This window comes from Branchiostoma floridae, chromosome 3 (genome assembly GCF_000003815.2).
Source record: "Branchiostoma floridae strain S238N-H82 chromosome 3, Bfl_VNyyK, whole genome shotgun sequence".
NCBI classification, from domain to species: domain Eukaryota; kingdom Metazoa; phylum Chordata; class Leptocardii; order Amphioxiformes; family Branchiostomatidae; genus Branchiostoma; species Branchiostoma floridae.
The window spans coordinates 20,391,804-20,412,576 of record NC_049981.1 but is presented as its reverse complement, the minus strand read 5'-3'; the positions used below and the strand labels follow the sequence as shown (position 1 = coordinate 20,412,576).

General features: G+C 38.3%; 3 protein-coding genes across 10 annotated transcripts in view; 1 reads left to right on the top strand and 2 right to left on the bottom strand.

The window, feature by feature from the left end:
- Nucleotides 1-7,346, top strand: part of LOC118410735 (uncharacterized protein DDB_G0290685-like) — a 14,418-nt gene extending 7,072 nt beyond the window's left edge. For 3 of the 6 annotated variants that reach the window (XM_035812506.1, XM_035812508.1, XM_035812503.1), the window contains 3 exons: nt 1,485-1,615; nt 3,163-3,306; nt 4,580-7,346. In XM_035812506.1, the coding sequence (XP_035668399.1) occupies nt 1,485-1,615; nt 3,163-3,297 (266 nt within the window). In that variant the 3' untranslated portion in view covers nt 3,298-3,306; nt 4,580-7,346. The remainder of the gene's footprint in view (nt 1-1,484; nt 1,616-3,162; nt 3,307-4,579) is intronic. The other 3 variants (XM_035812505.1, XM_035812507.1, XM_035812504.1) reach the window with 3 other exon arrangements.
- A 296-nt stretch (nt 7,347-7,642) lies between these two features.
- On the bottom strand, nt 7,643-19,838 carry LOC118410737 (heparan-alpha-glucosaminide N-acetyltransferase-like). 3 transcript variants are annotated; one of them, XM_035812509.1, is made up of 19 exons: nt 19,579-19,837; nt 17,398-17,427; nt 15,813-15,994; nt 15,214-15,344; nt 14,689-14,813; nt 14,395-14,476; nt 14,087-14,150; nt 13,810-13,934; nt 13,324-13,400; nt 12,950-12,980; nt 12,239-12,390; nt 11,849-11,961; nt 11,188-11,351; nt 10,636-10,759; nt 10,302-10,388; nt 9,894-9,968; nt 9,645-9,715; nt 9,204-9,316; nt 7,643-8,934 (listed from the first exon to the last, which is right to left on the bottom strand). In XM_035812509.1, exons 1-19 carry the CDS (start codon nt 19,640-19,642, stop codon nt 8,759-8,761), a joined length of 1,986 nt encoding a protein of 661 aa, XP_035668402.1. In that variant the 5' UTR covers nt 19,643-19,837; the 3' UTR covers nt 7,643-8,758. The 3 variants fall into 3 exon arrangements, with proteins under 3 accessions (XP_035668402.1, XP_035668405.1, XP_035668403.1); XM_035812512.1 differs by having other exon boundaries at nt 11,188-11,309; nt 19,579-19,836; XM_035812510.1 differs by lacking the exon at nt 17,398-17,427 and having other exon boundaries at nt 19,579-19,838.
- A 655-nt stretch (nt 19,839-20,493) lies between these two features.
- Nucleotides 20,494-20,773, bottom strand: part of LOC118412063 (set1/Ash2 histone methyltransferase complex subunit ASH2-like) — a gene marked incomplete in the record, with an annotated part of 21,025 nt that continues 20,745 nt past the window's right edge. Inside the window, 1 exon segment of the mRNA XM_035814666.1 lies at nt 20,494-20,645.

Sequence of the window (20,773 nt, the reverse complement as noted above, 5' to 3'; positions counted from 1 at the left end):
CCCATCACCCTACCAAACCCATGCTCTTAACAATATGTTAAATACTAGACATGCCAACTCTGTAAATATGACAGAATGAGCATAATATCTGTCTGTCATTAGCAACAAGAATCTGTCTGCAAACAAAAGAATGACTGGCGCTAGGGAAAACTCTGAGTCAGACATTTGACAGTGTTGATGCATACATGGCTATCCTGTACCTTTGACGCCATTGACAGTACTTGTTCCAGGAGTACTCCTTATTCCAGCACACCCTCTCACTGCGATTTTCATAATGCCCCTGTCACACAGTCAACAAGCTTTAGCTGTGATTGTCGATCACAACAATGTTTCAGAATTTAGAAATCACTAGAAGTTGACTGTATATTTCACTTGGCTCCACGGGGATTAGGAACCTGCAAGCATTGGCTAAAAACTTGCACAATGATCAAGGGAACGCCGGGTGTATTACTGCCAAAAATGTCATATAAAGAAGATGCAAGCTTTACAGACACATGTTATGTCATTGCATAGCATAGCATAGAGTTTGAATAGGAGGCATAATGCTTATGAGAGTTTATGTTGAGAGTTTTATATGTCATCCTGTAGTCTAGAGGTGGGACATTCACAAAGCTCACTGCAGACCTCTGTAGATCAGGAAACAGTAAAGCCATGCACAATAGACAGTTGAGTATGGCATTTAGGAAGACAAACTCCGTATCCTGACTAACACATTTAAGTTCTGTCTTCTCCACTAATTTGCCTGTTAAGACTTAGAATCTGATTTAACAAGCATGCTGTGTAGACTTTGTGTGGCAGACTTGTGCTTGCACTAATAGTGACATGTGGAAGGCTCCTCCTGCTCTGAGGTGGGTACACATACGCCTTCTCCTGCTCACTAAGCTTGCACCTTTAACTTCTTTTGTCTGTACAGACTTTATACCCAATTGATTTAAAATTAAAATAATAGCCTCTACCAGGTTCCACAGGTTGCTGAAGTTGCAGTAGAAATTACCATAATAGTTTGATAACATGCCAGGGCAGCTAGCTGGCCGAGGAGTACGGTTTGGTCGCAAAATGTACTCCTCGGCCAGCTAGCTCCTGTCATGTTATCTATTTGGCCAGTTTCTACTGTGTTTCCAGCAACATGTGGAGCCTCTGGTAGAGGCTATCAGCATGACCTCCAACTTCCAAGCCAACTCATGTGCATTTCTGGCAGTCATTTAATGCAAGGCCTGTTACTTCAAGATATTGTTCTGTGTTGATTTCACTTGATATGTTTGTGGCTGGAAATGTTGTACTCATTTAAGTAGCAGTTGTCATATAGGTGATTAAGGTTTACGTTTTAGGTGAGTTCAGAGTTCAAAGAAAAATTCAGAAGATGAAATTAAAGTATGATTAAAACAATGTCTATGACAACAGTTGGACAAGTAAACTGTGTTAAACAGACCAGCGCATAAAATGTTTACACCACTTATAGTGTTTATTTAATTTCTTTGTTACAGAAGACCTCGGTGCTCAAGCTAATATCTACGACTTAGACGACGAGCCAAAACAAGGACACTTCATGGCATACTTTGTGACCTTCTGTGTACTCATTGTACTAGGATATGTCACCTACCACAATAGACAAAAGGTAAACCTTCTTTTTTTGTTGGATTTGACTTAATGTAAAATGGGAAATGTTTGAAGTGATTTAATTTTGCTTTGGAGAGAAATTGGAGTGTTCACGGCAGTTTTAAGTTGGCCGGTACACATGTAGGTGGATAGAACCAAAAAAAATATTTGCATTGCTTTAAAGCTCAATCCAGGAACATCAAACTACATATACAGCAAACATTTCCCAATATACAGTATTTTGGAAGCAGTGGAAGACAGAGGATCCCATTTTTTCTGTGATGCTTGCAGTTCTTCAATTTTTAGAACCAGCCCAACCAGTGAAACCTGCCCAAGAGGACCACTCAGGGAACCAATATTGTGTTCAATGAGTGGTGTAGGTGGACAGGTGGTAACTATAGACAGGATTCGTAATGCTTGTGTCTAGGGGATAACTATATATGAGACTACCAAAAAGTGATTCAAATGGGTTTGAATTTTTTGTACTTATCCTTGTGAAAACAAACTGGCTGCCAGTAAAAAAAGTTTGAAAGGCATAACTACAATCTAGTCTCTGTTACAAACTCCATTAGTATGATAAAACTGAAATCTGGGATCAATTTTCGGCCATTTCCAAAAAAAAAAAAAGTTTTGGACCACACAGTAAATTGTGCAAAGCAGCTGTAAAATGAGCACAAATATTCCGTAGATTGAAAAAAAAGTATAAGAAAATCGATAAATGATGCCATAGAATGCCAAAATAAATCTCAAAAGTCAAAGAATAAGATGTGAAAGGACAGAAAGAAAGAAAAAAAGGATTTTTGGTAGGGGTTTGTACATGTACCAGTAAATTCGGGATAGGTCCCGTTCAGGTCCAGAGGATCATTTCCAGGTGGACGTGAACCTGGACCTGATTGTCTGTGGAAACTTGAGAACTGATTATACTCAAAACAATGGTAATTGGTCAATTTTGCTACAAAGGAATCTCTACAAAGGAACATTGGACTACCACTGGCATTTTAAAATCCCATCTTCATGTAATAAAGGCTAACTGTCTCTGTACCTTTGCCTATAGAAACTTGGTACAAGTGACTATAACCTCTACTCACTTCGCTTTTGTTGTCTTTTTGGCCCGGTAAGACCCCAAACACCCACCGACATAGTGTGTCCATTTTGCAATTGTCGAACCCCGTTCGTCTGATTTTTTTTTCAGGTCTGTTTATTTCAGATTGGTCCAAGAAGAAAAGAAATGTTTTGCACCCGTATGATGTACTGGTCGCAACATCTAACTGTTGGTATACCATACTATGTGTTTGTAGTCCTACGTTCAACCTTGCTGGCCACTTTGATTACATACTGAAGCCAGCTTTTTTTTTTTTGCCAAACTTTTTTTTTATTCGCTCGCTCCAAGGAGCTTTATCTGATAAAAGCTCCTTGCTCGCTCGCATCAATTTTGGAGTTCCCAGAGGATGTCATCCATATAATCAAATCAACATGGCCTAAATCATGTTTAGGGGTTTACGCCTCCTACTCTAAATGTATGTGACAGGGCTGTTTGTGACCAGTGTTTGTTTGTTTGTTATGTAGATCATAGCCATCATCATAGAAGGTCGGGCAGGTTTACGGGACAGGAAAAGCCGGCGGCCCAGCGGCGGGGGATATCGGAGGCTGGACCAGAATGTGAGTGAAGCTATGCCAAGCATAAAGAACGCTGTTTTCTAGGGAGAAAAGGTTAGACAACATTGACGTCCAGTCGTTACTTTCTGACACAAGACCAGATCTTCAGAGCACAGTCATAATCTACAGGAAGAAAAGCTTGATATTCTACTTTTCTTGGAACTTGACAGGCAACAAAAGATGTCAGTTTTGATTTGTGTCACAGAAGCAGACATGCTTTTATGCATGACAGAGGTTTCTTACATTAAAACATAGTTTAATTTCTTGATGAATTTTATCATATAAATGCTGTATCTGGTTTTGTGTGAGAAAAACTGTAAGATAATTGTCCGGTAGGAATATGGTGAACATTGTTTTCTTTTCATACATGTATAACAAGCTTAGGATTGAAATAGATATGATATTTATCAATCTTCTAGTGCCATGGATAGTGAAAAATGCTGTTTTCAGAATACTACAATGTATATCGTGGGTACCTTTGAAGAAATGGCACTAATTACTAGTATATTCTATGATATTAGTATGCAGCTTAGCAGGAATGTAAAATGCCTGGCAGTAATCCTCTGTGAGCTACATTCAATGTACTTCACAATTGGTTTGTTCTGCACTTCTATTTCATTCTGCTAGGTGGTGCATGTGAAATGCATTGCATTTGATTCTTTAAGGTAGCAGAACACACCTATGGGGATTTACATGGTAATTAAGGACCCCAATGTGAGAAGGTTTGATGAATCAAAATATGTAGCAGAGTGCATAAATCAGTTTACAAAAATTGAATACCGGTATGTGGAAGTTTGGGGTGCAGTCTACAAAATACTTAAAAATGGGCCGAAGTTCTCCTACTCACTTCTTTTCAAAACCACTTTTATATGACCCAAAGTCGAGGTCATCATACTGCAGCCAACGCACAACAGTACAGTTGGCGGTAACCACATCTATTTGTAAAGTTCAAACCGACTGAACAGATATCATATTCCAACCCAAATAATCATATATACAAGTTTGTTTGTTTGTTTGTAGTCTCAAAACTGACATTTTCTTCTAGATCTACCATTAACCACAGTTGCTGCCTTACTGATGTGCACAGAAGTATTCTATGGCTCTTTTAAGTACTGTGAAGCACTACTTTGTGCCTGAACTGCTATTGGCTATGGGGATTTATGGAAAATACTGTGTTCTGCTACCTCATGTGTGCATGGTTCCACCACTTGCACCTTGGTGTAATGCCTTCTTTCTTTCCCAGTTCCCAACCCCGTGTTTCCAAATTGCACTTTTCCTTGTTGAGTTCCTCACACATGTTGCTCTTTTTGTTTTCCCTCCCTCTTAGTAACACCTGTGGGCATGTGTAAGGGGTTAAGGTGGCACATGCAAGCTTCAAGACAGACAAGCAGAAAGATTTACATATCAGAGCATGGCATAGCTGTTACCTGCGAATGATACTACCTTATAATTTCATGTATATATGATTGTGCATATTTGAGTAACCGTCAGCATTTGTTGTAGACAAAAGAAACAATATCAGCCCAATGTTATCTCATGTAGTTGTTATCATAAGGTATTTTTGTATCAGATTGAATGTACATCCTTGCATCTTTTATGGTGTGGTGGTGGTGGTAGCTACTGTGTTCTGACAGCTCACAAGGGGAACAACTATTTCTGCTTCCGTTTAACAGGTGCCAGTGCAGCCGCACAAGCATTCACTCTGATAATTACTGTACAGTCCCTGTAGTGTGACCAGAGAAAACATACTTCCGTGACTCTGTTCAAGATACAAGGAAATGTTCATGGACAAAATTTTATACACAAAGTTAAAGAAAATGAACCTTTTTTTTCTCTTAGAAATAAATATAAAAAGAAAGCATGTTGTTGGTAAGGGTGTGTGGTAGTATTTTATGTTAATCTAGCTTCAATTTGTTGTTGTTGAGATTATGTAAAGTGGAAATGGTCAAAAGCAGGGTGTTTATAATGCTATTGTATGTATGTATGTATAGTGGGGGGCTGAATTGTTGAGAGTATTTAAGCCCATAAGAATATTGCAGATCTCCGACAAAACCTTGATGTTACTTGTACCTAGCCTGTTGTATGAAGTTGTATGTTTTGCTTTGGGAGAATTTTGCTTTAAGTTACTTAGTGTTTAAAAGAGTGTGCTTTGTGTGAACTGTCACAAAATGCAACACAATTGTAACGGTTATTGTTACTGTTAGTTTAGTGTTTTTAGAAAGATGCACAAAATTCTCATTTTTCTTCCTTACATTTATCTTAATACCATTGGAAGCTAATGAAAGAATAGGTTCTTAACAGAACTAAGGATGGAGATTACAGTACTTATGTTGTTTAATGGAAAATCATGCTAGAATCATTGGACCTAAACTTGCCATGTTTTACATGTAAGTCCATGTTGATTCAGTAATAATTTTGAATGAAATCCGCATGTCAGTTTTTGTCCCTTTCCAAGAAAAAAAGTTTTCAACCAAACTGTAAATCATACGAAGCAGCTGTAGAATTAGCGCATATATGCAGTAAACAAATTGAATGTTATTGAATGTCAAAGTGAATTCTAAACTCTAAGAAGAAGAATTGTGAAAGAACAAAAATGAAGAATCTATTGTTCAGTATACTGGAATACTCTGTGTGTTTCAACCTTCTGACCAATTTTGTAACTTTTTTTGCCTATTTTATTTCACTCTCTGGCACATCAGTTTGGGGGTTCCCAGAGGATATCATCCATATAATGGAATCAACATGGCCTGAAACATGCTTTTTGACCACCATAACCCATAGATATGTACCATATTACACTTGAGTGTATGCTGACAAAAAGGCTATGGCTGCAATTACTATTTGTCGAACTTTGCCTCTGCAATATGCTATCGGTTGTAAATTATCTCGTCGTAGCAAAGTTACTTTGGTCTGTAATTTATTATATCAGTATCATATCAAGCATGTATGTTAGTAAGGCCACAGCAAGTAAATTTTATAGATGATGTCAGAGCTTGCCTTGATTTTTTCCACATTAGAAAAAGACATTTTGTTACCCTCCGGAGATGGTTAGCATGACAGTCAAGAAAATATTGAAAATGGGAAAATATGTCGTTTGGTAGCCACCTTTGTGTTTATATAAGCGACACTGGTGTGGTGTGTAGCTGCCAGTGAAACACTGAATACATTTGTCACTTCAATTCTTGGCAGAATGTTTATGGTCTTTATTTTCACAAATGTAGGTATCTTGTTTTTTTACCATCTATTTTTTCCCTCTCGCATTAGATTTGGAGTTTGCAGAGGTTGTCATCCCTAGACTTTACTTGCTGTGGCCTAAGTCCTTAGTGCCTTTGCGTATCTTATGTTAGCACTTGTTTGTTAGAAACTAGGTTTAGAATCCATAAAAAAAGTTAAACTTTGATTTCAGTTGTTTGATGACAAAGGTGTAGAACAATGTGGAATGTAATAATGTGATTGACTTTTCTGTGATTACCAGTAATAATAATGATAATAGAAAAATAGTGCCTTACTCTCATATGTGTGTACACATGCAAAATGTGTTTGGTGGTTAAGTCTAGTACATGTACACAGTACATGTGAATGTTGTAAAGGATGTAGTTGAGGCTTTTGTTTTTTTACTGGAAATGAGCTAATAACTGTTGTTTCCTAAATGTTTCTTGGGTAACTTCCATCTTGTACATGAATAAAAGATAGTTATTCTATCATATTTGAAGTGACCCACAGGGCTCCTTACTAGTGTAGATATAGTTTAGAAGAAAAGCCCTTCAAGAATTGATAACAATTGTAAGAGATTCGCTTGATGCATTCAATGGTTTATTTTAATGTTTTACTATTAAAACGCAATATTGGGATTTTCCTTACTTTTGGTGAAGAGCTGTAATCTTGTTTATCCTAGAAAGATGGTTATGTTTTTCATAATGTAGTTGACCTATATGTGGTGGCACTATTGAAGTTACAGGTACTTCAACTGAATACACCTCATGCAAGGTTTAACTTTGTTGGTTTTATTGCCTGAATGGTTCCACTATTGCCAATGTATGACATTGTATGTAGAATATTCTGGGGTTAAAGAATATACTGATGACACTGATGAACTGTTTTTGTTTCTTTATCTGTCATATTATACTATACTATCATATCATGATTATTATTTGGAAACAGCTTGTCGGAAACAGTGTCTTTAAACTTTAAAGCCAAACAAGATACTCCCTAGCAAGAGAGCAGTTTCATTTGCCAACTCCAAAATGCACCCAATATTTTCTGATTTGATGATCGCCCTTTTTCTCATCAGTCTGCCTTGTAGGATTTTCAATTATTACTCTATTATTGTGCCTAACATTATTTACACTATTGGTTCTATTAGGTCTGATTAAAGACAAGGATCCCTTGGTGATTATGATTCAGTATTTCATGTTTATGTTTCAATTAACAACAAAGTTACAGAGATTGCACCCATATACAAATGGTCATGTTTCCTTGTTAAGCAAAAGGTAAACAGAGAGAAGTATACTTATATATTAGGCAACTGTCTGTTGATGGGGTGTATTTCTTAATTTAGATCTATCAAACTGTCTCAACCAACATTTGATTTGGTACTGTTACTAGATTTCGACAATGATATATATTAGGTATATCATATATTTCATAGAATACTGTTATAAAAAAATTTAAAATTCCATCATTGAACAAACATTGCCTGTAGTATCACAGCCTCAGTACCTCTCTATTTTTATGTTAAACATTGTCACCAACATATGTTGGTGTGTATGGTTTAAACTTTACCCAAATTACATAACAACACAAGGTCTTTTCAGAGTTTACAAACACATACAAATCATGTACACATATTGAGCATTTCAGTATAAAATGTAGACAAATTTGTTACAGGCTCATGTAATCATTGATATTTTCCATGATTGATTGTAAACACAGGTAATACTGTGATAACTACAAAATCAATGAAAAAAAGACCAGCTTCTTTTAACATTGGAATGTTACTGGTAGGTTACCACAACTGGATAAAGTAAGGAGATTGTTTTGGTGCATTTGAAGCAATGAGAAAAGGCAAAACTAAGTTGATTGAAATAATATCCTGAGGTAATATACAGTTGTACATACAGTATACGCAAGCAGAAATCTAAGCGGTTAGATGCATGTCTAACCTTCATCAAAAATTGGAATGGTGGTGCTCAAAAGAAGACAGATCACATACAACTTCCCCATTTCCCCTCAGAATATACTTAAGGTGGCTATACAACAGCCATAACTTAAGATGCCATTTCCATCCAACAAGAAGCAAATGCTTGTTTTTATATGATAATATCATTAACAAGCCACAGTGTAAGACCAATAATTACACCAAAATGTTCCAATTTGATATGGTTGACCATAAAGAGTAGAGATTGACACTTTGTTTCCGTACATGGGAAAAGAGTGCAAAGAGGTTTTAAAAAACTGTACAGTTTCAGTTTAAAGTAGGACACTGCGATGAATGATTGGAAGAAGACTATATCTTGAGGTAGAATTTCTTGTAGTGAAGCCACACTGCAATGAGAACCCATAACGTTGTCCCGACCAGGTCTGTAGCCAGCTGACTGGCGTGTGTCGGCGATGCCGCCCACTGGAAGGGCAGTTTGTCTGCACACAGCTCATGACCTATATACACCAGGATGGAGTTCATACCTGTAATGCAGGGGAAACAACTTTTCAGTCACTGGAGTTTTTCCACAAACTCCACAAGAAAACAAGGGCTCTACATCCCCATACGTATACAACTTCAAATCCCACAAAATTTATCTCTATACATTGCACATACCATACCTACAGCTGTAGAGTGTTGCTGTTTGTCATTTTTTTTTAAATCAGTACAATCATACTGCACAGATTAACTAACAGTGTAGCAAGTACTAGGTATCATTGTGGTTACAAGCCCAGTCTAGAATTTTCCTTACCGACTTGGTAGAATGGAGCTCCCGTCCACCACTGTTTGACATCAACGATGATGTAACACACAGACAGCAGCACGAAGGCAAAACAGGACAGGACTAGCACAAACGACAGCGACCTGTGCACAAGACAAAGGAGTATCCACTATGATATAAGATAAAAAGTAAACCTTAAATCAGAACAATAAGGTTCTCCAAAGGATTGGCATGCTTGTCATCTGCAGTTTAAAGGAAGGTTGATAGAGGTCCTTTTTATGCATGAATAATATCTTCAGCTATCCTATCCATTATAATTTGTAAAAACACAATTTCTATTGAATGTGTAGAGTACATATTTGCAACCAACATTAACCACAGCAGAGCCTCCATTATAACAGCATTTAACAAACTTTTAACAACACACAGGTTCAGAGATAATTCAGCTTGATGCAGGCTGCATACACTTACCACAGGTTCTTGTTGAGTGGAATCCATCCTTCGTTCTGTCTTCCATTACACAGTAACCCACCAATGGCTCCCTGTCAAGACAATTCCAGTTTCTAACATCAATATTTCACAACTTGTTACATCTACATGGGACTTACTCTACAAGACAGAAACATATAGCAGGTGACTATGTTATATTGAGAGACTACTTAAGTGCCTGTTATGCAGCAGTTGATGACATTCTGTGGAAGTCTACAGAAAAGTACTGACCGTTGCCACAGCCCACCCTAACCACCTGCCCACCCTGGCACCATTCTGTGGATAGGTCAAGAGGATCTTCCCAGCCTGCAACACAAGAATCAACCAATCATAACACTGGGTCCTACCGGTATGTGTCACTGGGCACTACAAGGGTTTGAACAAATTTGTTAAACAAATAATCAGATTTGGCTATAAAGTTTATGATTCAATTTCCAAACTAAAGATACAAATGGCAATAGTTCACAGTTTATCTTATTCAGTCAAACCAGATACAGAAAAATCATAAGACACTTCTTAAAAATTCCTGAGCCACTTTGATGAAAGACTTACAATTACAGTATCAATAATGAGTTGCTTCCAAACTCTATTTGTGAAGACACAGTAGTACATAATTATGTACATGTACATGTTCTTTACCTGAAGTCCCAGGAAGCAGAGTAGAGCAGACGTCAGCGTGCCAAGAAGTCCTTCTGGCTCAAAGGGCACTTCTGTCTTGTAAACAGTCTACAAAATGACATACAATGTATGAGGCCTGTTTCTGGGTTCAAGGCACGTTATGATTCAATACAAAATCACCCATAGCTATTTACTGAACTTCTCACTTTATTAATTGAATCGTTCCTTTAAGCTAACTTTCTCACAAAGAAAAATTCACACTTTTTTAAAGTCATCTCAAAAGCAAACCAGCAAACAAACAAATGCAAGTAAAGCATCACCAAGGCAAAGGTTAGAAGTGTGGGTAATGCCTTACAATTGGTGTTGGATGTTGGTAGATGTGGTCATCAGTGAAGACGGCCCTGTCTATGTACCCAGTGGCTCCTCCAGTACAGTTGTAGTGGGCAATGTCAGACAGACCACCAGGGCCCAGGTAACCACTGGGGAGGGCAAACATCTACTGTCATTCTTCACATTTTTGCAGCGGTTTTATGCTCATGGTTTTTGATGTGATAGTTTACAGTATTTCAAACTGGAACACCTTCTCACAAACTAATTCTATACTAGTCTTATAACAAAATCTGCAAAAGAAATCATGAGCTGATTTTGAGCCTTTGCACATCAGAATGTAACATTAATTTTTCAAAGAACTGCAGTGGACTATTTGACATTGACAGAACAAAAGGATCATGACCCAAAAAACTGTTGAAAGGGAATTTTCTCAAATATCAACGTTCTCTCTGCTGCCTAACAATGTAACAAATATAAACTTGGTGCAATAAGGCTACTTCACAGAGAGAAGGTTAAGTTCTGGTACTTTTATCCTAGACTAGTAGAAGTGACCGGTTATCAAATAAAGCTTGCTTACATTGGACAGTTTGGGACTTGAAGCCAAAACATCAGCACCAGATGGAGCGTCACCACCACGATCATGAACAGCCACTGCCCCCAGGAGTTCACGATGTCCCGGATGGGCGCGATCCGCGAGGTCTGTAATAGGTACAGGGACAGATAGCCTCGGTGTTTCCAAGACTTTCATACACAAACATACAAGAGAAAAGGGGAGTTAATGTGGGGACACATGGCAGCTATGGACCATACCACCGGCAACTGTAGGGGGGTCCACTGGTACAGCAGCAGGGGTAGGAGGGCACTGGGCATGTACACAAGTTCAACATTTATCAGCCAGTAGTATAATTTTTTTGTTTAATTTTATCACACTTTCACTCTTATTTGGGTACACAGGCAGATTCTTCTTCATCAAAAGTCATGAAGTGAAAGTCGATGAAGAGAGAAACTAACTGTACAGAACTGGGAGATGGCAAGAGATATGACAGAGGGGAAGAGAAGGGCACACATCACCCTGGAAAGAAGCACTGTCACTAAGGGAACAGAAGGGAGTAAAAGAGAAGGGAAGACAGGAAAGGAAGGAAAAAGTTTAGACACTAGGAGAGGTGATAAGAGAATGGACGGGTTACAATATTTGACAGATAGATTTCTTTGATTTGTCAGATAAAAGACTGACATACCCAGTTCCTGTCCTCTGCTGTAGCTCCTATCACTTCCATAAGGGCAACAATGAAGTACGTCAGGGCAAGTCTCTGTAACACCCCCGGGATCCGCAGGGTGGACCAGGAGTTGTCTGGAACAGGAAGAAGGTCGGATGATTTTTCCAGATAAAACATTGCACTGTCTTATTATTTGTCCTTTTTTTCTACATCATACTGTAGTATACAATAGTCACGAATACTAATGACTACAAATCCAGGTTTCAGGATCATGAAATAGCCAGAAAGCAGGGATGGTAGAAAATCCTTCACCAAAAAGGCCAACAGTCATAAAAGCCTTCATGAAAGGACAAACAAGGTGTAATAAAAAACAGTGTGGATCTGTAGGAAGGATGTAGAGTCTGCACTCACGTCCTTTCTTGGTGTTGATGATGAACAGTCCAAACAGGAACAGGATGACTGTCCTCTGGATGACCTTCAACAGCAGACTCAGTCTGGACACGCCCTTCTTCAGCAGTCTCCGGAACGACAGGGCGATGGACGTGCCCATTATAAACACAAACCTGCACAAAACAACGCGATTCGTCAGCAAACATTCTACACCTTTTATTAAGGTCATCAGTTGAGAATGCGGAAAACCTAACCACCAATTCAAATAGAAGGATATGTAAGAAACTACAAAACTTGAAAGTTACCAAAAGTTCCACTACAGTGCAATCCGTAGCCAGTCAATTGCACAACGGATTAACTCACACTTCTGTTAACTGCACAAAATCCCAAAATCCCAAACCGGTGCGGTCCAGCTGGATAACTCCGCATTATTGCACCAGCCGGATAATTGCACGAAATTTGCTGGTAAATAGGCTGTGCAATTAAGCGGCTTCTACTGTACCATAAAGAGCTGCTAGACGGCCCAAATCCTAAATCCTTAAGGCCTCATTAAGAACTAACAGTCCATCATGATATTAAGTCATTGTAAATTACTAAGAAGATTTTGTATCTCTTAAAGGCTCACTTTCTCCTTAGTTCAATTTTGCTTACTTCTACACAATGTATAATTTCTTCTTATGTTGCAAACGGATTAGCTGGAGTGAACATAATCATTGAGAAATATCTGCTTACCAAGGAAAGACCAAGTCTGCTACTGTGAGGCCTACAACGAAAAAAGAATAGTTACAGTTTTCAATTGTTCTAATACAAAGTGTTCATGTATTAGGTTAGGTCAGCTGGCAAGTAGTGATTTAAAGACTTCACCTTGTGTAATTCACCTTGGCAAATCATTACAGCCAGTAGCTATAGGTACCCATCTTAGTAATGAGGCTGTTGTAACATGCTCAAGAAACCCCATCGAACAGTAGACCCCCATTTTACATCCCTTCGGATATATAGTCACAGTGACTATATATCAGAATGCAAATTGACCTTGTTCCTGCTACCTACTAACTCTGTATCTCCTACAGTATTGCAATTGTTACAAAGTCCTTTGATGACCTTACCATTCCACCTGGCATGTTTGAAGAACCAGTATCCCCCTCCTCCGTAGTTTACAAAAACCATCACAGCTAACGACAACCTGAAAAATACCAACCAGTCACAAATTTCCTTCTTACAGGGACCTTTGTTCATCTACAACACCTGAACTAACAATGTTACTGTTGTTCACCTTCTAGTGTTTACTTGCATATAGGGAAGCAAGTTACCTTGCTGTTTCTGTAGCAGGGTGTATCTTTATGGGAGGGGTTGCTAGCCCTTTCCCTTTAAAATGCTAGAGGCACCTCCTCTTATTTTTTACCTTCACAAAGAATTCCCTGGTATTCAAATGATGATGTATTCAAATAGCTTTTTAAATTTATACCACATATATATCATTCCTCTTATGTCAAAAAGATCTCCTTTTGCAAGGGCACAAGCCAAAATCAATAAATGTATGGCTGTCAAGATAGTTTTGAATTTGAGGCCCATGGAAGATTGAGCAAACATACCCTCTGAATGTGTCTAAGGAGCGGAGTCTACGTATCCCTTGTGAGGCAGGCTGTGTAGAGGAGTTGGCCACTGTCTGGCTTCTGTCTTCTGTAGCTGTGGAGGATGGACTTGGTGCTCCTAAGTCCTGTGGGAATGGCATAGATGTCTCATTGTGCTAGGTTTGTGCATTTGTGCATCCCGACCCTAGTGACTTAAATTGGAACTGCAGAAGAGGTTAAGGACAAATATCACAGTTGAAGAACAAAATTGACCAGTGACACATATATATGTACTTACTGAATTCACCAGCCTGTCTGTTTCTCGAAATGGAAAATAGCCAATAAACCAAGCGTACTGAGACCTGAAGGGGGGAGGAAAGTACAAATTAGTACTGCCACAGCAGAAATTCGATGTTTTAGGTATTTTTGTTGGGTTCTCTGTTTTATCATGTTTTCTAATTGTTCACCTAAAACACATTTATTTAATTCAATAAAGCCAAAGTTAAATTCTGCTTGCAGAGTAAGAAGTCAGTACAAACAGGCATAAAGGAAATATGAAGTTACAAAAATCAGCACACACTAGAGTGTTTTACAACTGTTACATACCTGCCAATTGTATAGTACAACTGTCTGACAGCCAAGAAGAGGAGAACTAGTCCCACATAGATGCAGAAGGCAACCAGGATGGCTGAAAATGGCAAAATACAATCATTACAAAACATCAGACTGCAATGTTCAACCTTAATTGTTTGCATCATTGCTCTTCATACATACACTTTTGTACAATGTCAAAATGTTGGTCACTTGAACACTATTAAGTGGCATATTCTAAATCCCCAGTTGCTTTATAACTCAGAATAATACATTTTGTTTGTCATAATATATTTCTGTATTACTTACGGATGTTGCTGTCAATGGGGTCTTTATCTGGATACACAGGACAGTCAAACTTGTTTTCTTCACTTGGTCCATTGGCATTGATGAACATCTGGTATTCACCATGTTCTCCAAACAACTTGTCTAAACTGGGTTAAAACGTTACAAGTCAGAAAATGAACTTTTAAAAAATCGAAAGAAAAACTTTCCACACATCTACATTAATGAACAGAACCATCGCATCTTGAGCCATTGTTATAGTGATGATATGTCACTACCGGTAGAACATACATGTCATGTAAGCACCTCAGGACACCTCCTCAGACCAGACTAACTTTTTGAGTTTGCATTTTGAAATATCTAGTCATTGATTTATTCAAAGAATCTTTTTATTCAGTGACTTACCAACCTGATTAAATCATTCAAGTTCCAACCTCAGCTCTATATGTTTCAAGACTATCATGCAAATTGATTAATTCTACTTTGAAATATAACAGAAGGCTGGATATATAAAAAGGATGGATAAAAGGATATGACATTGTAAACTACCTGCAGATGGAGTCATTGGTGCCATCATGGTTGTCCTTTACAATGGAAATGTGTGTCATGAAGGTAGTCTGCACCAGGAAGGGCTCAGTTGGAATGCTAGGATCAACCTCCATCATAAAGGACATATTGCACTGGAAAAAAAACAGGAAAAATGGATGTAAGCCTCCAATCATGTAACTGTGATAGCAAGGTTCCATACTGATTGCACATGTCCATGATGTCATGTGTTAGACATATTTGGCTACTGTTTCTAAAGAGAACTATTAAGTACACTATTTTCTGTGCCAAATGGCACATAGGGCAGTGCCCATCTACTTTCAGCTATTGGGCCACACAACTTTGGGCAATTACTATAGAAGGTGTAGTGGTGTGTGTTTAACTGCCCATCTCTTTTTCAAATGCAAAGGGGTAAGCAGGGAAAGCAGTATGACATTTTTCCAGTGTTTGACATGACAGGAATCAAACACAAAACAAACCCAATGCCAGGTAACCACTCTTCTCAATGGACGTTGCACCAGTCAGGAATATAGGATTGATAAGTCTAACTTTTTTGTATTGAAGTTGAACACAAAATTCAAGAGTTTGATAAAGTTACCAACCTTGTGACACTCAGCAGACACAGCCCATATCTGAACAGCATAATCCAGGCTTGTGTTAACCTTCAGGATGGCTGTGTCCATGGTCATTCTGGGCACCTCTCCCATATGGTGATGATGTCTGCTGTCTCTCTGCAGCTGATACTGCAAAATCTCCTTATCTGTTGGGGAGTCTATTGCCTTTACTGGAACGAAAAAGCAAAGAATACCAGAAAGTTATTAAATGGGAAAATGGAACATCTACTTTAATAATTATTGGGTGGGCCGAGGACTCTCTCTTTTCAGCCTGGGGCTGAATTGCGAGAAGCTTACAATTACATAATTATTCAGATGTCTGGAGTGGTTGCCATTTGGCGCTAACTATTGTAACCTCAATACAACAGGTGACCATTTTTGTCAAAGCAAGGAGGTTGAGACTCATTGTCTTCTCTTGTAAATTTAGCATATCTCAAATCCTTAACCATCACTGTTGCAAGGAATCTTTCAAATTCAAAGGTGATAAATGAATCAAAATGAGAGCAGCTATGGCATGTCTGTGTTATGGCAACCCTTGTACTGTACGTAGCTCCACATCACAAAATCAATGCATTACAGTAGTAACATACAGGTGACTAACATGGGTAGAATGACCGAGCAAAAGCCCTAGGCTTGTACTCTGATTGTGTCAATACACAAGGTAAATGGTAGTCACATGACTGTTCATATATGCTACACTACAAAGTCTATATTCAATAATTTTGCACAATATTTTCCCCCTACATGTACTTTAATTTCATTTGTCATGTGATTTCCCTTTTCAAAGCTCTTCATGTGAGTTCATTTAAATATCATTGATAATTTCCAGGTATCTGGTCCTGATTTCTATATTAATGAGATTTCTGCATTAACCACGCAGTTTTGTGTTTGACTAGTACTGTTAAATCAATCATAAGCTCCATTTGGATTATTTTCTATGTCTGTTGATTGTTTTCTATGCGGTGTCTGATGAGGGAAAGAGGTGTGATGTTGGTGCATCCTACTGTTTTGTTTAGATCTAGCTTTTTGCATGCATATTAGATCAGACAACTGGGAACACTGAGAAACTTGACAAGCATGTAAAGATGCTGTGTGTGCAAGACAACAAATAAAGACTTCATCAAACATTATAAAACTTTTCAACATATCTATCATGGTCAGTTATACCGACATTAGATGAATATAGCTTTACAGAATGATACAGCTTGACTATGTTGCATGCAAAAACATTACCAGTTTTGCAAAATAATGAGTGAAGCAAGCTGTTGGTGTTAACGGGGGGTGGTGTTAACGTTAGTAAATTAGCAACAATCACACAATCACCTTCTTCTACCAGGCTCCACATGTCGCTGGAAATAGACATAGGCAAAATAGACAAATAACACCAGGATGGGCATGGCCCACCAAAACCTACATACTACTAGTACTGTTTGTGACTGCAGTTGTTCAGGGCTTCTATCATGAGCCCTCTTTAAATAGTAGTGTGTTAATTGTCTATTTGGAGAAGTTCTACAATTTTCAGCGACATGTGGAGCCTGGTAGAGGCTATCAATTGCCATGCAATTGGTATTACCTTCCAATTGGTCCAGCCAGACTACAGTCACTGCAAAGCAGGGAAGGCATACATTGGATTTTAATTGCTTTCAATCATAGTTGACACCATTGCACTGTTTTAAATTTAATTCAAGAACTTCACACATACATGGGAAATGTCTGGTGGCTTTAGATGGAAGCTGAGTTTCTGCCCAGAGCAGGAATACAACTGGCAAAAAGGCGACAACAGCTTCAAGATTCAAGTTTTGATCAACAAGTGACTGCATTACTTTGTAACATTGTTGTGAATGGGTGCAGTAGGAAAACATGTATTAAACTAGTGCTGTGTAACAGTACCTAGACTCAAAGATGCTCATCAGGTCCAGAGGTTCAGGTTCAGAACTCTGGCCATGGCATGTGTGGGTGAGCTAGGAATACTTTTTTTGTTACAGTTCTTAACATAGAATTGTTAAATAGCTGAAACAGTTAAACACAAGGGCTCAGTAACGAACACAAAAACAACAATGTTTTTGCAAAGTTTGGCTTTTTCCAGTGCAACTTTCATGATTTATCATATGGAAGGTTTTAGACAAGGAGGTTATATCACAAATTTAAAGTGATATAAGTTATAACCTCCTTGGTTTTAGATAAATTTGTTTTTGTGTAACAAAATAGAGAACACATCTCCAAGTCAAATTTTAACAGTCAAAGCTCTCACTTTTCCCTAGGGTATGAGTTAAGGCTTCTTGGGACTTCTTGCACCTGGAAGTCTTCGAAAGACAAACATCAAGAGACACTGAAAGGGGGTTGGCGGAAACGGCTGCCCGGTCGGTCGGCGGAAACCGCTGCCCGGTCCGGTCCGGAGGTTGGTTTTGGGGGTTTCGAGTGTACCAAATGTAAACAACATGGCTTGCTGTCGCAACAGTAATTATAAGTGCATTTCTCGTGTAGGCTGACCCTACGTTGAACAGTAGCACTAATATCGTAAACATTACCGTAATTACCGTAATAACGGCGTAATTTTGATCTTACACACATTTACGGTAAACACCAGATTTCGGTGATGCCAGCTAATTAAGATTAACGCTAATAAGGTCGATAATGAGCCGCGTGTCCTCACAGTAAGAAAAGATTATCGCCTTGATTTTTTTTTCGAAAATGTTATCCCCAACACTACTTCTTATTTCAGAGTATATAATATAAAACTAGACTAGTTTTATATTATATACTCTGAAATAAGAAAACTGTAGGTTGGATTGATTGGATTGTGTAATTTATCGGAGGTTTTCGTCATTCCATGCGGCGCACATTAGGTCGTTGACCCCGAAATACACACGTGGATATGTGTGAGACGCTTCTAATAGGGGACAGTAGTAAACTTTATTATTACTTGCTCTTCGGAATTAGCTTTAGACAAATAAGATGTGGGCATTGATCAGGGTATGAGTCATTCGTGTTGAAGATTAATTGCTAATCAAAAAATTTTCTCGAGCCGACCATGCCCACGTTGTTTATCGCAGTGTTATTTGTGCTCTAGCCGCTCTATCCTTGGTTTAATCTTTATTGTCTGCGGGTTTCTTCATTTCCGACGTGTGAGAAAATATTATCGTGATCAATCAAAGAATTGCAGTTTCAGGCTGTTTGATTAACAATCAATTATGTTCTTATTAATATTCCGTCTACATGGTATTCAGAAGATGAATATTCTTAATATTACCGACCGCTCTCCACGTGATAGCGCCCCGTAAATAAGGCCGTAATTACGATCGGATTTACAGCATGTTCACGATTACCCTCGTCGTGATTTAGATACAGAATACTACCAGCCTTTTTCCAACCAAAACCCCGTCCAAAATTTCGACACGGTTTTGTATAAGTTTATTCTACGATGGGTGTATGTTTAATATTGAGATTACAATGCTTTCTGCTGCAAGAAGGCGCAGCTGCACTAGATACCTTACTCTGCTGTATGCAATACTAGAAACCCCCAATCTCAACCTCCGGACCGGACCGGGCAGGGGTTTCCGCCGACCGACCGGGCAGCCGTTTCCGCCAACCCCACTGAAAGGTGCCACCTTCCTACAAACTTGCCCCTCCAGTCGCGACGAGTCGAAACACCTTTTTTCAATGATCCAGCCGCTCATGCCGAATGCAATGCTTGCAATTGAAGAAACATCATGGAAATATTGTTGCCATGTGAGAAACTCTGGGGGAAACTCACCTGTTGAGAAGAAAGTGAAGAAAAACAAAAGCTTGCCAACAGTTTTCACCGACACAGCCGCCATCTTGTCAACATCATATGACTTCCCGGATGGGCGAATCGACTAATACGAAGGGGTGTTTTTCTCAGTAAATGTTGTTTTGAAAGGCCAAGTTGAATTTGTATGGATATAACTTATCTGCGCATCAATTTTAGGCCATTTCCAAAGAAAAGTGTTTAAACATGCTGCAGATCGTACAATGCAAGATGAGGAAATTTATGCATTAGGTTTCCAAATATAAATGTTATACCAAGGAGGTTAAAGATTACATCATGAAGGCAACTTTTCCATGGTCTCCAGTATATACAGAATTAAGTAGGTATGAATATTAATCAAAGAATGTTGTCTTAACATAATTAGTTTTGGGCACTGTGCCTAACTAAGGAAAATATATGAAATGACCTAGACCTATCAAGTGTTGGCCAAATGTCATCTTATCAGGGTGACAACAGAACATTATGAAAACAATGGCTGTGTCCATTGTCTGGATGTAAATGTAACAGTAAATCTTCCAACAAAGTTAACAAGATTAGAACTTTTGCCAACAACACAGTATTTGCACATGATATCAGGTCTGCAATGTAATGGAAAATCTCAATTGTATATTGAATGTTGGTCACCAACCACAGTGATCTTTTTATGTTTGCTCATTTTGTTTACTAGTATCTTTCACTCTGACAAGTAGCAGAAAATTCAGTGACCCTACCTTTTTCAACAACTTGTGATGTATAAAAGTTATAATTTGTTTCAGAATGTCACTCTACACCTATAGGCAAGGAGGTTAAAAAATTTTTCAGAACTAAGTTTTCAATTTGACAATTCAATTTCTCATTTGAACCTTTTTCATCACAGAATAAAACAGCACTAGAATAGCCTTTGGAAGTGAGCAAAATAGATTTTATTAATACCAAAAACAAAACTCTCTTGAACACAGTCTGTGGCACAGTTAAGTTAATACTTGTTGGAATGTTTACCTCTATTGTCTAAAGTACATACTGGTATATCAAAATTGATTATTAATCATGATCTTATTAAATTGTACATACTTGCTTTTGAATAAGAATTGCTGTACTGACACAGACAACAATGACTTTACATACTTAGTACATTGTACTCTCAAATTGTTCACTCACAAACAATTAACTAAACTATTAA

Bases quoted from the DNA above. Each gene is read 5' to 3' on its own strand.
- LOC118410737 (XM_035812509.1), bottom strand. From the start codon at position 19,642: ATGGCGGCTGTGTCGGTGAAAACTGTTGGCAAGCTTTTGTTTTTCTTC. The intron at 12,981-13,323 runs GTAAGGTCATCA...TTTTCGTTGTAG, and splicing joins CAAACATGCCAGGTGGAATG to GCCTCACAGTAGCAGACTTG. The intron at 10,760-11,187 runs GTAAGCAAGCTT...TGCCCTCCCCAG, and splicing joins CAAGTCCCAAACTGTCCAAT to TGGTTACCTGGGCCCTGGTG.